Source organism: Lepidochelys olivacea (assembly GCF_965140295.1).
Source record: "Lepidochelys olivacea isolate rLepOli2 genome assembly, chromosome: 1".
Classification (NCBI taxonomy): Eukaryota; Metazoa; Chordata; order Testudines; family Cheloniidae; genus Lepidochelys; species Lepidochelys olivacea.
The window spans coordinates 49,023,657-49,040,294 of record NC_140411.1 but is presented as its reverse complement, the minus strand read 5'-3'; the positions used below and the strand labels follow the sequence as shown (position 1 = coordinate 49,040,294).

Here is a 16,638-nt window from a genome sequence, read left to right as displayed (position 1 = left end):
ACACACTCCCTCCCAAGACCAAGTCTATGATGTAAAGCATAACATGAACAAACAAGAACATAGTTCCAAGCTGGTTCCACTCCCCAAACCTGAAGAAACACCTCTCCAGCAGAGTTTGGAACTTCTTTGGTTGCCACAACTCAAATACCAAAACATCAAACAAAAGACACATTTTTATATTAATTGCTTTTACGTTGTGTAAAACAGCCTGCTTTTGTTTATTGGGCTAAATACATGAGTAATGGATATAATGGCCTGTGATATACAGCAGGTCAGACTAGATGATCTAATGGTCCCTTCTGGCTTCAAAAAAAAAAAAATCAAATCTATGAATCTGCGGACTCTGCATCATAACAAGACTCTCCTGTATAACTTGTGTAAAATAAGATTGTTCTTCACAACCTGCATGATAATGGTAAACCAAGTGCCAGCTTTGGCCAAGGCCCTAAGAACTGACAAACTCATAGCTGAAAACCAAAACAGCTCAACAGTATATTAGTTTTGTTCAAAATAGGTATTAGTCTTATAAGAATGTATTTAGTGTTTAGACTCTATGAAATGCTTGTAAATTGCTGCACACATTAATCTCACCTGTAATGCCTGTATACCATACTATAAGGAATTGTATAAGTTTTGCTTTTTAACTTTAAAAATGTTTGCTCTGAACTTGTGAGCCCAGGCACAGGAATCAAGATTAAATGAGCCATTAAGAAACATGACAATACAAGGGATTGGTGAATGGCCCTATCAAACCTTGGAAATGCTATGTGCAAGGGAGCTTTTCACATGGACTGGAAAGCCAAATGTAAAAGATAAAACAGGGCATAAGAAAATTTGTCCTCTCTGCTATTTGAGCACTCACAGGGTCAGAGACTCTAAAGTGAGGCAGAGATCCCCAGGAGTTAGCAGGGGGTCTGCCCTGAAAGACACTTTTGTAGCTAATTAGTTCATTTTATCATCCATTTATCCTTATATTGTGTGATGTTATGGTCAATTTATATGCTATTTCATATAGAATTAATGTATGATAAACAGATTTAAATTGTAGGATTATAGAATTATAGGACTGATAAGTATGTAGGTGTGATAAGTGTGTAGTGGGTGTATAAGTAAAGCATGGCTGGAACACAAGGCCTACAGGCTGAGACCTGTAAGTCTTTAGCTTAGCCACACTAGGACATAGGTTTAAGAATGCTGGACATGAATGAGTGACCTAGGAATAACTCTGTGCCCATAAAGTCACAGGATTACTGCCAAAGATGTGCCAAATAGTGATGTCACAGAAAAATGGATTGCAATAGACTGAAATGCATTGTCCAAGGCAGTAGACACCTGATTGTAACGTCTTTAAATGTCTGTCTGGACCACAGGATACATGTCATGCATAGATGCTAATGAGAATAAGAGGAACTACAAAAAACCTGCGAAAAATCAAACTCCCCAATATTCATGGGGTGTGGAAGTACAGATAAGGAAGAGGGTTGACACCTTCATGCATGTGCATAAAGTGTTAGGTGTGGTCAGAACTACAATATAAAAGAGTTCCCAGGGTTGGGTAAAAGTGGGAAGATCTAAGGGATGAGCCCACGGGAAACCCCTACAGGAACTATTCCTCAATCATCTATTGAGAGGTCCTTCGGACCTTAGAATATCTCTGAGGATGTGAGTATGACCACAGCCATAATTATTGCATAGGTTTTTGTAGGATTTCTATATGCATGGCTAATTGTATCTTTATTTATTGCTTTAATAAAACTTGTAGCACAGATAAGACGTTGTACTTGTGACTGTGTCTGTGGTCATTATCCTTGGACTCCATGTGTTTCTAGAGCCTCCAAATTTGAGAAAAGCATCAGAGGCAATTTCACTCTGTTGAGTTTGAAACTGTAGCAACCTGTGCCGAATGCATGGTGGTATAATACAGCATCACTCAATTCACTTTAAATAAAATAAAAAGGTTACACTTTGAATTGACATATTACCACATCTCTGTCATGTTTCAGAATCATAGATGATAACTCATATGTTTGCTTGTTTTAACTTGTAAATAACTAATTTCTTTTTCCTGTTTAAACTTGTATATAGTTTATTACAGGATTGGCTACAGGCCTTGGTGTAAGATCTAGGGTACCAACTGATCTGGCATAAGTGACTGGTTTCTCAGGACAGGAAGCAATCAGAATATTGTGTGATTTTTGGAATCATTTATCACTAAGTCCAGCTTGTCTGGGTGACACGATAGACTGGAGAGTCTAAGGGGACTGTCTGTGACTCCATGGTAAGACAGTTACAGTGATCCAGGAGTTCATGTTTTTTTACTGGGTTGGTGAAATCTAATTATAGAACATACCACCAGTTTGGGGTGTCTGCCCTGCTTTTGACAGTCTGCCCTGAGGTAGGTACTCATGGCCGTGAGCCACTCCAGACAGTGTGACAGCCTGCACACAGAGGGTACAAATTATCTGTTGAGCAATGTTCTTGAACGAGCAATGATAAAAATATCAGAAGGACTAGAAAATATTTCAGAGAAATAGGAGATGGGTAGTAAACCTGTCCCAAGCAACTGGCTTTTATACAGTAGATAAAAGGAGGTTTTTACTCACTACATTAGTGTGTGTAAAACACCATGCAAACACTAGTCTTATGGTATATCCACCTGGAACAGGAATGAAAGAGTTGGCAGTCTCAGGAGAAAGCCTGTTCTTGTAAGGTTTCCACTAATAGCCACATAATTGTGATGGAAACAAGAGAATAGATAGTTTGGACAAACATACTGGGCTTGATGCAGGCCCTTGTCAGAGGTACTGTAAATCCATGGGAGCAGGGATACAGCAGTGAAAGCGGCTTGTGACTTGCCTTCTGCCAGAAGGCCCATGGCCAGCTGGTTCATCTCCCAAACTGAGTGGGGCTGGTGAGGGAAAGGGATTGGGCCCAAGCCAGCTGGGACATGCACTGATTGGTGTGTCTCCTATGCAGCCCCAGATGGCATTTAAAAATTTCCCTTACTTCTGACTCAGCTGGCTCTGAGGACACAATATGCCCTTGTGGAAGGTCATTCTAGCCTCCTAATGATAGGATGTTTAGCTGAACTAAATCAGAAGACTGAAAAACCCTTTGAGATTCTCCCATTACCAATTACAATCTTACACACAGTGGCACTACTAGAAATAAAGCCAACTAGGTGACAGCAAAGTAAGATTGCAGACATGGAGATGGAACGGAGTGTAAATCAGAGAAACATTAAATTGAAAGAAATTCCTAGAGGCCTTAATAGGAGTAAAATGGTTACCTATTACTAAAGCTGTAGGTTCATGGTTGGAGGTAGAAATCACTGCTTTAATGGAATCATAGTAGTGCAGCTAAAAGGAACAGAACAAGAGATTACTGTTATATATGAATGATACACAATACAGATTAGAAGAGAATATAATCTGCTGGGATTATTTCATTTGTTTCTGTTCTTATAATGTTTTTCTTTCTGAAGGCAGGATGAATAATAAGAACATTTAAAGTTGTTTGCCTAAGGGTGGGTTGAGTGGGTGCATTACAGTGGCTCTTATTCCAGCACGTTCCTGCTGTTTTTCTCACGTAAAAAGGGCAAAATGCGTGTACCTCACTCCTTTGTGTATCCAAAAGCATGACATACAGATTCTAAGTTCCATTTCAGGACTCTCTGCGGAAGTCAGAGGCTTCCCTACTTCTTCCCTGATGGACCAGAACATGGAAAACAATCTGCTACTTCATCTGAGCTACAGTCGGCTTGGTGGGGCCCCCACTGCTTGCAGAAAGCAGCAACAGCAGCATTAGAAAAGTAAAAAAAATACTCAGCTCCCATCATGTACCACGGCATGTAACCCCCAGACTGGTTATCGGCCTTCAAGAACGTAAAACACGACCCATAAAGCTGATTTTAGAACAAGTCTTGACCCTTCCTCCAAGGTCAAGGAGGGTCCTCCAGGATCTAGCCCAATGTGGTGCTGCTGCACAAGGGTTCAGGATTTGGGAACCTGATGTCTGAGCCACACTTATCCAATGACAAGCACGCTGGGGGAAGAGGAAGCCATTACTCTAGATATGAAAGGGGTGTAAAGCTGTGCAGAGGTTACTCCAGTGCTAAGGCTGCAATAGTGACCCAGTTGCTTGGTCTGTGCAATGGGGCTAAAATTCTTTCTAGATATGAGGGCATAGCTTTAAAAAAAATGTATGGTGCTATAATAAATACATTTTATCTCTAGTGCCCTGAGCAGATACAAAATTTGTATCCACATCCAGTTCACAATCTGCAAAGATGGTCCATGGATAAAAAGCGGATATCCACAGATTTGCAGGGCTCTATTTATCTCATCAGATCAGCTAGTGAGACAATGTATAAATATGCCACTAGGACTATCTTTAACATTCCAAAACTCAGAATAGCTTCAGAGAGCTATCAAATACTTCCTTTTTATCCCCCAAAATGACACTGTTGAAAGGTCAAGAATGGGCAACAGTCAGTCCAGGGGCAGTGACAACTTCAAAGTTTGTACACCTTGCAGTCAGGGCTAGAAGAGATAGAGAGCATTTCTTTAGTTCCATGCCCACTCTCCTTTAGCTTCTGACTTTGGATCCTGGGGGTGCAGTAATCCCAAACTCAGATCTCTCCTTATTCAGGCCCCAGCAAGGAGTTTATGCACTTGCCTAACTTTAAAAGCTAGCACTACTGAAGTCCAACTGAAAACTAAACAGGTGTTGAATTTGGGCTTCACAACTTTCAATCTGAATTTCATGCCTTATTCTCTATTGTCAAGCCCTCATTCTATCAAGTTTGACAGTTTGTGCCATTTTCCTGTTCTTCCTATCATACTGCTGACAGTGCTATTCTAATTGACAAATAAGAGTTTTTTTCTGTAGACTGACTAGATGCTGTGGCTGAAACCTTATTTACCTATTCCCATGACAATTTCATTTGTGGAAAACTTTCTATTTTATTTATTTTGGAGTGAGAAAGATTTTGGTTCTTTTACCTGTGTAACCCAGTCTCCATGCACTTTCCAACGAATGTAAGTCACATTTGGAGAAAGAACAGCATTCTCAATGCTAACACTAGGCAGGTTTTCAGCTTTTGGCAGTTTCTTCCACGTTCTGAAAAATCCAGGGACAAAGAAGAGAAGAGAAACAGCAGCCATCATCCTTAAGTGCTAGGAAGCAAATATTTCCTCACACTCCTAAAATCTGGACTATTTCTCTGGCATTAAACTCCCAACCCAAGGTTGTTATTTTAAAAGATTGTAGCTATTTATCTTGCCTTTTGGGATACTGAAAAGTTGCCCCAGCAATTTCTGATTGTAGGCTGCTCCAGCAGACACCCTGCTGAGGAAAGAAGAGTAGCTGCTGGAGAAGCCAGCAAGGGATCTGCCTGGGTCTATGTGACAGGGCGACAACTCACCGCTGTGGCGGCTCCTGCTGGTTGTCCAGGGAATTAGCTCTTTTCAGCCAGGAGTGCCCTCTGCCAGTCAGTGTCTTGCCTGCAACTGGCCCCATGCCCCTCCCAGACCTTGGTGCCTTTCTAGATAAGGGTTCTGCCCCCTGGCAATACCCCCTCAGTCTGGGTCTCCTCTCCCAGGGAATCCCCAATCCCTCCCTTGCCTCAGTGGCTACTCTCAGTCATCATCTAGCCCCCACTCCCTGGGGCAGACTGCAGTCTGTACCACTCATCATTGGCAAGGGGGGAATCAGACCAGCTGCTGCTGTTTAGGTCTGGGCTGCTCCTCTGCAGCTTTACTACTCTTTTGTGGGCCTTTACCTCGGCCTGCAGCTCCGCTAGGCTGGAGCTCCCCAGCTCCCTCTGCCCTTCCCCAGCACTGCTCTGCCTTAGGTACCCTCTTCAGCTTCCCAAGCAGCCAGGTCCCTCTCTCTCCATGTAGCTAGAGAAAGTGGCTGTCTCTGCTCCTGGCTAACAGCCCTCTTATAGGGCCAGCTGTGGCCTGACTGGGGCGTGGCCCCACCTGTGGCTACTTCTGCCAATCAGCGTAGCTTTCCTCCGGCTACAGCCCTCTCTTAGGCTGTTTTAAGCCCTTCGAGGCATGGCGGGGTGACCATCCCGCCACAGTCTATATTAGCAAGGATCCAGGGAGGCCTGGCGGATTGGGGAGGGCAGACCACTTGCTGGGAGTCACTAGTGGGCAGGGGTCTTACTGGGGGAGGGAAAAAGGCAGCCATACTCTTCCAAGCCCTGCCCATGTGAATTGCCAAAATGAAACACTGCTTGGAGTAGATCTTGTGGCTTTCTGAGCTCCTCCTTAGTATGGCTTGAATGTGCCCATGGGCTCTACTGGGCTCCTGGGTCCTGGCTCCCTTATGACTCTGGGCAAAAAATAATTAGTGCCATCTCCTAAATGCCACCCACTTATGGCAGCAAAATGAGAGGTCACTCACAGTAAATTGTGCAGTCTGTGACTCTTCCTCTCCTCCATGAGGAATTAAATAGTTCATCCTCATCACTGGGTATCTGAGTTAAATGTCAACAAAGTTAACACTGCATGATTTGGAAGAGTGGCTGGATGGCACTCAGAGTGCCCTGATCCTTGCCTGGGGCCAGAGTCAGGGAGAGGCACCCTGCCCTAGCACCGGGCAACCTACTCAACAGGGCGCGCAGAAACCTCTGACTGGGGGGGGGAAGTTTTGTCAGTTTTTAAAATTACATCTACAATGTAAAGTCCTTACCGTAGGAGCTCCCCCACAGAAGACAAAAGCAAGATATTCACACACCCCTGAAAAGAGAAAAAAAAAGTTGTTATAAAAATCTAAACGGATAGGGCCAAATCCTGTAGTTCTTATTCAGTCCCTGAAGTAAGTGGGAGGAGATTTACCAGAATAAGAATTTCTGGACTATATTTAGCAGATGGATAATTAATGTTGTATAGACAAGGTGGGTGAGGTAATATCCTTTATTGGACCAACTTTTGTTTGAGAGACACAAGCTTCCAGGATCCCTGGGTCCTATCACAACATGTGGTATACCTCATCCCATGCACCAACAGCAACTATATGGACACAGGCGCCGACTTTCCAATGTGCCGGGGGGTGCTCGACCCCCAGCTCTGCCCGAGACTCCTCCCCCACTCCACCCCACCTGCCTCTTCCCATCCCGTTCCGCCCCCTCCCCCAAGCACACCGCATCCTCGCTTCTTCCCCCTCCCGCCCAGAGCCTCCCGCATGCCGTGAAACAGCTGATTGCAGTGGGCGGGAGGCGCGGGGAAGGAGGGCGATGTGTTGATTGGTGGGGCCTTCCGGCAAGCAGGATGCACTAGGGAGAGGGGGAGGTTCTGATATGGGGGCTTCAGCCACAAGGGGGTGCCATACTTTATCTGAGCTGGTCACAGCTAGAGCCAGGAAGTGCTTTAAAGGATCTTACAGTGAACACCTCTGGTATATCTCTCTGGGAAGGAAGCTCTGTAGTCAGTCTGTATCTGGTACAGAAGCCTGACCTACAAGTAGCAGTCCTGCAACCTACTGTATAAAAGGTGTACCTTACACACCCCATCCATTGGATAATCAGGGAGACTGGCCAGGAGACACTTCTAGGACAGGTCCCTGATTACCCAAAGATCTAAGGGATGCCCCGTGAGTTCATGGCTTATATTTAAGCCCCTTTGTTTTCAGATTAAACCAATTTTTACCAAAAAAAATCCCAGGTTTTACAGAAAGTATTATTCGTTTTTTCTGATTTTCTCTACTTTTGTATCATTCAAATATATAAAAAATAACTTGTTTTATTAGGAAAATACAATACATTGCATGAGATATATGTATTACGATAATACCTTAGTCTGTTAATACATTAATACAAAAGCTGCCTGTTGAAGTAAGGCTACGTATTAGTGTAGAAGATAAAACAATAAAGAAAACAGGCACGCATGCAAGCTCTGAAGTGCATGCAAATTTGAACATACTGATGAATCTCACGCCCATCATGTACACATTTCAAACTATTCGCAGATAACGGTTTAAAGATCTGACACACTAAAATGGAAAGAAAACGAAAATCTGTATCAGAATATGTTTCAGAACACAGGTTTCAGAGTAACAGCCGTGTTAGTCTGTATTCGCAAAAAGAAAAGGAGTACTTGTGGCACCTTAGAGACTAACCAATTTATTTGAGCATAAGCTTTCGTGAGCTACAGCTCACTTCTTCGGATGCATACTGTGGAAAGTGTAGAAGATCTTTTTATACACACAAAGCATGAAAAAAATACCTCCCTCCACCCCACTCTCCTGCTGGTGATAGCTTATCTAAAGTGATCACTCTCCTTACAATGTGTATGATAATCAAGGTGGGCCATTTCCAGCACAAATCCAGGGTTTAACAAGAACATCTGAGGATGCGGCGGGGGGTAGGAAAAAACAATGGGAAATAGGTTACCTTGCATAATGACTTAGCCACTCCCAGTCTCTATTGAAGCCTAAGTTAATTGTATCCAATTTGCAAATGAATTCCAATTCAACAGTCTCTCGCTGGAGTCTGGTTTTGAAGTTTTTTTGTTGTAATATCGCAACTTTCATGTCTGTAATCGCGTGACCAGAGAGATTGAAGTGCTCTCCGACTGGTTTATGAATGTTATAATTCTTGACATCTGATTTGTGTCCATTTATTCTTTTACGTAGAGACTATCCAGTTTGGCCAATGTACATGGCAGAGGGGCATTGCTGGCACATGATGGCATATATCACATTGGTGGATGTGCAGGTGAACGAGCCTCTGACAGTGTGGCTGATGTTATTAGGCCCTGTGATGGTGTCCCCTGAATAGATATGTGGGCACAGCTGGCAACGGGCTTTGTTGCAAGGATAGGTTCCTGGGTTAGTGGTTCTGTTGTGTGGTATGTGGTTGCTGGTGAGTATTTGCTTCAGGTTGGGGGGCTGTCTGTAGGCAAGGACTGGCCTGTCTCCCAAGATTTGTGAGAGTGTTGGGTCATCCTTCAGGATAGGTTGTAGATCCTTGATAATGCATTGAAGGGGTTTTAGTTGGGGGCTGAAGGTGACGGCTAGTGGCGTTCTGTTATTTTCTTTGTTAGGCCTGTCCTGTAGTAGGTGACTTCTGGGAACTCTTCTGGCTCTATCAATATGTTTCTTCCCTTCCGCAGGTGGGTATTGTAGTTGTAAGAATGCTTGATAGAGACCTTGTAGGTGTTTGTCTCTGTCTGAGGGGTTGGAGCAAATGAGGTTGTATCGCAGAGCTTGGCTGTAGACAATGGATCGTGTGGTGTAGTCAGGGTGAAAGCTGGAGGCATGTAGGTAGGAATAGCGGTCAGTAGGTTTCCGGTATAGGGTGGTGTTTATGTGACCATCGTTTATTAGCACTGTAGTGTCCAGGAAGTGGATCTCTTCTGTGGACTGGACCAGGCTGAGGTTGGTGGTGGGGTGGAAATTGTTGAAATCATGGTAGAATTCCTCAAGGGCTTCTTTTCCATGGGTCCAGATGATGAAGATGTCAGCAATATAGCACAAGTAGAGTAGGGGCGTTAGGGGACGAGAGCTGAGGAAGCGTTGTTCTAAGTCAGCCATAAAAATGTTGGCATACTGTGGGGCCATGCGGGTACCCATAGCAGTGCCGCTGATCTGAAGGTATACATTGTCCCCAAATGTAAAATAGTTATGGGTAAGGACAAAGTCACAAAGTTCAGCCACCAGGTTAGCCGTGACATTATTGGGCATAGTGTTCTTGATGGCTTGTAGTCCATCTGTGTGTGGAATGTGGGTGTAGAGGTTTTCTACATCCATAGCCCCATCATCTCAGGCATTGGCACCCTGACAGCAGGACTGTCTGGCTATGTAGACTGCCTCCTCAGGCCCTACGCTACCAGCACTCCCAGCTACCTTTGAGACACCACTGACTTCCTGAGGAAACTACAATCCATCGGTGATCTTCCTGATAACACCATCCTAGCCACTATGGATGTAGAAGCCCTCTACACCAACATTCCACACAAAGACGGACTACAAGCCATCAAGAACACTATCCCCGATAATGTAACGGCTAACCTGGTGGCTGAACTTTGTGACTTTGTCCTTACCCATAACTACTTTACATTTGGGGACAATGTATACCTTCAAATCAGCGGCATTGCTATGGGTACCCGCATGGCCCCACAGTATGCCAACATTTTTATGGCTGACTTAGAACAACGCTTCCTCAGCTCTCGTCCCCTAACGCCCCTACTCTACTTGCGCTATATTGATGACATCTTCATCATCTGGACCCATGGAAAAGAAGCCCTTGAGGAATTCCACCATGATTTCAACAATTTCCATCCCACCATCAACCTCAGCCTGGTCCAGTCCACAGAAGAGATCCACTTCCTGGACACTACAGTGCTAATAAACAATGGTCACATAAACACCACCCTATACCGGAAACCTACTGACCGCTATTCCTACCTACATGCCTCCAGCTTTCATCCTGACCACACCACATGATCCATTGTCTACAGCCAAGCTCTGCGATACAATCGCATTTGCTCCAACCCCTCAGACAGAGACAAACACCTACAAGATCTCTATCAAGCATTCTTACAACTACAATACCCACCTGCGGAAGTGAAGAAACAGATTGATAGAGCCAGAAGAGTTCCCAGAAGTCACCTACTACAGGACAGGCCTAACAAAGAAAATAACAGAACGCCACTAGCCGTCACCTTCAGCCCCCAACTAAAACCCTTCCAACGCATTATCAAGGATCTACAACCTATCCTGAAGGATGACCCAACACTCTCACAAATCTTGGGAGACAGGCCAGTCCTTGACTACAGACAGCCCCCCAACCTGAAGCAAATACTCACCAGCAACCACACACCACACAACAGAACCACTAACCCAGGAACCTATCCTTGCAACAAAGCCCGTTGCCAGCTGTGCCCACATATCTATTCAGGGGACACCATCACAGGGCCTAATAACATCAGCCACACTATCAGAGGCTCGTTCACGGGCACATCTACCAGTGTGATATATGCCATCATGTGCCAGCAATGCCCCTCAGTACTGTGTCCAGTTTTGGGCCCCACACTACAAGAAGGATGTGGATAAATTGAAGAGAGTCCAGCGAAGGGCAACAAAAATGATTAGGGGTCTGGAACACATGACTTATGAGGAGAGGCTGAGGGAACTGGGATTGTTTAGTCTGCAGAAGAGAAGAATGAGGGGGGATTTGATAGCTGCTTTCAACTACCTGAGAGGTGGTTCCAGAGAGGATGGTTCTAGACTATTCTCAGTGGTAGAAGAGGACAGGACAAGGAGTAATGGTCTCAAGTTGCAGTGGGGAAGGTTTAGGTTGGATATTAGGAAAAACTTTTTCACTAGGAGGGTGGTGAAACACTGGAATGCGTTACCTAGGGAGGTGGTAGAATCTCCTTCCTTAGAAGTTTTTAAGGTCAGGCTTGACAAAGCCCTGGCTGGGATGATTTAATAGGGGATTGGTCCTGCTTTGAGCAGGGGGTTGGACTAGATGACCTCCTGAGGTCCCTTCCAACCCTGATATTCTATGATTCTATGTACATTGGTCAAACTGGACAGTCTCTACGTAAAAGAATAAATGGACACAAATCAGATGTCAAGAATTATAACATTCATAAACCAGTCGGAGAACACTTCAATCTCTCTGGTCACGCGATTACAGACATGAAAGTTGCGATATTACAACAAAAAAACTTCAAAACCAGACTCCAGCGAGAGACTGCTGAATTGGAATTCATTTGCAAATTGGATACAATTAACTTAGGCTTGAATAGAGACTGGGAGTGGCTAAGTCATTATGCAAGGTAACCTATATCCCCTTGTTTTTTCCTACCCCCCCGCCCCTCCTCAGACGTTCTTGTTAAACCCTGGATTTGTGCTGGAAATGGCCCACCTTGATTATCATACACATTGTACGGAGAGTGATCACTTTAGATAAGCTATTACCAGCAGGAGAGTGTGGTGGGGGGAGGTATTTTTTCATGCTTTGTGTGTATAAAAAGATCTTCTACACTTTCCACAGTATGCATCCGATGAAGTGAGCTGTAGCTCACGAAAGCTTATGCTCAAATAAATTGGTTAGTCTCTAAGGTGCCACAAGGACTCCTTTTCTTTTTTCAGAACACAGGAAGTGTTTGAAAGTTTTAAAAAAACAAAAACAGGAGAAAAGGATGAAGTTGAGTGTATGCACTGCAAATGGTGTGGCCCAATTATTAAATTTAAATATTTATAGGCTAATGGGTCTAAGTCTACAACGTAAACTGTTTATTCAAATGAAAAGTTTTATTTGGGGATTAGAGATATATTGTTTTCTTAAAGTCAAAGGTGGCATTGTATTTAAGTTCTGTTTTAGTTCCGCAGCAAGCCACATTGAATTCCGTTCATCAAAGCGTTAATTTACTGAATACTTTTCCCCCTGTCCTTCCATCCACCAAAATAAACCCCAATATTTATCCAGAAAAATTATTAATAGTTTTTTCCACCAATTTTCACCTGTTTTTGTTGTAGTAATAAACACTGATAATTCCCTGGAAAAATTAAATAAATGACGGGCCCTACTTATATCAACCACTGTTTTGTTGTTGTTTTAAAAAACACACCAAAAAAATCTACCTGGTCATCACCATATAGAATCATGCACTCATCAGGATCAGTGCAACTAAAAAAAGATGGAAAAAAGGATAAGTGCAATCTAGTCAAAACACTTCAGTTTAAAAGAAATAAAAGTCGGACTGAGTGAAACATACATTAGACAAAACAAATGCCATGTTCACAGCCAGTGGTGGATTAGCCACTGGACCAACGGGGCCCAGGTGCCCCAGCCAACTGGGGGGACCCCAGAAAAGTGGGCACCCCAACCTGCTCTGCTCTAGCACTCCTCCCCACCTTGTTCTGGCCCAGGGCCCCACAAACCTCTAATCCGCCGCTGTTCACAGGTGTAGCATTCTGTGAAGACTAAATTCAGGCCTGGTATAAGGATAAATGTTCTCCTTAACTCAATGGGAGGTCTATCTACTTACACCAGGAACAAATTTGGTCCCCACCAGTGTTGTGGATGGTGCAAACTGCAAGTAAATGTTAATGGAGAGAGAGGGCTGCTTTATCTTACATATTGCTGATAACAGGTTGGAATATGACGACATTCACGCAGCCTATCCTGTTAAGTGTGAAACCACAACGAACATCATCAAACCAGCGAGCAATATGCATGCGACAGAAATTCCTGATAACCCAATGGCCTAGGATACCTAAAAATCACATAAAGCTCTGTGATGAAGACAATGATCACATAAAGCTCTGTGATGAAGACAATGATCAATAATTCTGCTCCTCAGGCATAATGGAATTTTCTGTCACAAAGGTGAAGCTCGTCTGTGCAGGAGACAAGAACTTATTAGAGGCTGATCCAACACTGCATAATGAATTCCCCTAGGAACTGAGGGCCACCACAAACCTCACTACCTTCTGCTCCAAGTGAAAGGTACACATCTTTGGCTTCTTTTCTCTGCCATGAACACACAGAGAGAGAACAAACCACACATGACAGATGTTAGTTGTGTTGTTTATGCACTACCAGAAGGCACTCTGATACTACAGTGATGAGAGAGATAGAGGTAGTGATGAAGGAGAACACAAATAGAATACTTCTCTATGTTACCCCTGTTTTTGCACATCCACAGAATGACAAATTGGTGAAAATTACTTCACTACTTTGACACAAAGTGTAAGCCACTCCCTCATTCATGTCCCTGCTCAATTTGGCCTTGACATATTCAGGGACCCATTTACTCCATGTTGCATTTGGCACCAGGAATGTAATGCAGAATTTAATGTCATAAATGCAGAGTTTAATGCCATAAACTAGAACACAGACTGTGCACAGGGAGATTTTTTTTAAGTGAAGAAAAACAGTGGCTCAACATGTCCAGTTCTGTTCAATATCTTCATCAATGATTTAGAAAATCACACAGAGAGTACACTTACGAGGTCTGTGGTTGATATCAAGCTTGGAGGGGTTGCAAATACTTTGGGGGATAGGATTAAAATTCAAAATGATCTGGACAAACTAGAGAAATGGTCTGAAGTAAGTAGGATGAAATTCAATAAGGACAAATGCAAAGTATTCTACTTAGGAAGGAACAATCAGTTGCACATATACAAAATGGGAAATGACTGCCAAGGAAGGAACACTGCAGAAAGGGATCTGGGAGTCACAGTGGATCACAAGCTAAATGAGAGTCAAGAGTCAACACTACTGCAAAAAAAAAAAAAAAAAAAAAAAAAGCAAACATCATTCTGGGATGTATTAGCAGGAGGATTGTATGCAAAACATGAGAAGTAATTCTTCCGTTCTACTCCACGCTGATTAGGCCTCAACTGGAGTACTGTGCCCAGTTCTGGGTGCCACATTTCAGGAAAGATGTGGACAAATTGGAGAAAGTCCAGAGGAGAGCAACATAAATGATTACAGGTCTAGAAAACATGACCTATGAGTTAGGCTGCGAGTCTGTCACGGAGGTCACAGAAGTCACGGATTCCGTGACTTTTTGTGACCTCAGTGACTTCTGCAGCTGCTGGTGCTGGCCCAAGGGCTGCCCGACTTGGGCAGCCCCTGGGCCAGCAGCAGCAGTTTGGGTGTGTGGGAGGGGGCTAGGGGCAAGGGGGAGCTTACCTCAGAGTGGGGGGCTCCCCACCTTCCACAGCACTGCAGCTCCTGGGTGGCGAAGGGGTCGGGGGGGAGAATGAGGGGGGCTCTGCACCGCACACTGCTCATGCCTGCAGGCCTTGCCCCCGCAGCTCCCATTGGCTGCAGTTCCTGGCCAGTGGGAGCTGTGGCAGCTGGCGCTTGTGGCAGGAGCAGTGTGCCGAGCCCCCTGACTCCTCCACCGCCTAGGAGCTGCAGAGACATGGAGCTGGGTAGGGAGCCCGATAGCCCTGACAACCTCCCGCCCCAGCAACAGCGGAGTCCCCCGGGCCACCTTCCCCAGCACCCGTGGCACCTCTGGACCGCCACCGCCCCGTGCCCCCCGCCCCCATGGACTGACTCGTAAATCACTACAGTACTTTTGAAATTCTACCTCAGGTAATTTGCCCAAGGTTGCATAGGAATTCTGTGTACATGAACATGAGACAGATGCGTGTTTTGGTAAGATTTTGAAACAAAGAGAAATAAACACGTTTTTATAGGAAATAAAATGAGGCTTTCCAGTTGCTTAATGATCTCCAATACGCGGTAACTACTATAGAACTTCACGAGGAAGCACTGAGGTCATTTCATCCACACTACTCAACTTCTACCACAATATCCAGTCAGAGTAATCTCCTACCTCCCACCCTCATTGCATATTTATCCGTGCACAATATTTTGGTGATAGCTTTTCAACATGCACATTACAAAGACTGATATTCACTTCCCGTTACAGCCCTGATGCACCACTGTACTTTAGCACTTGCCTAACTTTAAGCATATGAGTGTCCCACTATCTTGCTTAATAAGAGCCAAAATGTACAAATTGAAGTAGAAAAGTAAAACTCTGATCATCATCTATAGGGATAAAATGATGAACTGACAACAAAACACTGTATGTCTGACAGGATGTTGAAAAGAAATAGCACAAGATACCACACAAACAGAAAAACTGAACACTGAGATGATACCAAGACCAGACAGATATCACAAATAAATACCTTGTGTCTAAAAGTGTGCAATGAAATACTGTTGACCTGGGACTGACAACATGAACATAGAACATTGCTTACCAATAGTCAAGTTTTAAAGGGATTGCTTCCAAACCACTGATCTGGCAGTATGGTTCGAAGTTGGACATCTCATACAACTGGATTTCACGATCCCTGTCAGAAAACAAGACAGATTTTAAATGAGCAGCAGATTTCAGTCATCCCTTTGAGGCACTGTTAATCTTTTCTTTTAAACAGTTTGTCTTTTAAATTATATTTTTTAATGGGTGTGAAGTGTAGTTAATTTAAGGATGTTGTTTATCTAGCAGTCCTGGAGATTGAAATCTTCAGAGTCAGAGTGCTCTACCTACCTTGCCAGTGTGGACAGGGAGTGAGCTAGGGCACCAGGGGCTGCTTTAATGCGCTCTAACTCGCAAGTGTAGCCAAGCCCTAATCCCTGACCCTGAGAGACCTCCTCTAAGGGACCAATCTCCATGTTCACTCCATCCTTGGCCTCTTAGCAGAGGACTGTAACAAGCTTGAAATCTGTGGTGGTGATTTTTCAGGTAGGGGCATCCTTTCATAGGAATTTGGATTGAGATCACCAATCTCATTGCACATAGGCCACTGAGCAGCCATCAGATAGGAATAACTTTTTTGTCATTTCATTACCAGTTTGGGCTGGATTAAATCCTGAACCTGGTATTTAAGGGTCTGGGGGTGTGGGCTGGTACAATAACTTAGATTCAGGCACTTCAGGACAAGGAACAGGTTTTATGTCTTTAAAGGGGCATACACAGCTTTATGTTATGATTATTAATAACCTAATAAATGAATTAATTAATGACAATATGGTCAGCACACGCTTCCCTATTCTGCATTCCCAATCTCACTCTACACTGACCTGGAAAGACTCTCTGTGGGTGTGAGAGGGCAGTTCAGCCACCATGAGGCTGTCCACAAGAACAC

The 16,638-nt window shown here is 44.0% G+C and overlaps 1 protein-coding gene across 1 annotated transcript in view; it reads right to left on the bottom strand.

Annotated features, from left to right (window-relative positions):
- LOC311521453 (cilia- and flagella-associated protein 337-like) overlaps positions 1 to 16,638 on the bottom strand; it is a 75,477-nt gene that overhangs the window by 30,728 nt on the left and 28,111 nt on the right. Inside the window, exons 8-12 of the mRNA XM_084629787.1 lie at positions 15,751 to 15,843; positions 12,604 to 12,649; positions 6,703 to 6,749; positions 5,004 to 5,121; positions 3,290 to 3,359 (exon numbers count right to left, since the gene is read on the bottom strand). Of these exons, the coding sequence (XP_084485913.1) occupies positions 3,290 to 3,359; positions 5,004 to 5,121; positions 6,703 to 6,749; positions 12,604 to 12,649; positions 15,751 to 15,843 (374 nt within the window). The remainder of the gene's footprint in view (positions 1 to 3,289; positions 3,360 to 5,003; positions 5,122 to 6,702; positions 6,750 to 12,603; positions 12,650 to 15,750; positions 15,844 to 16,638) is intronic.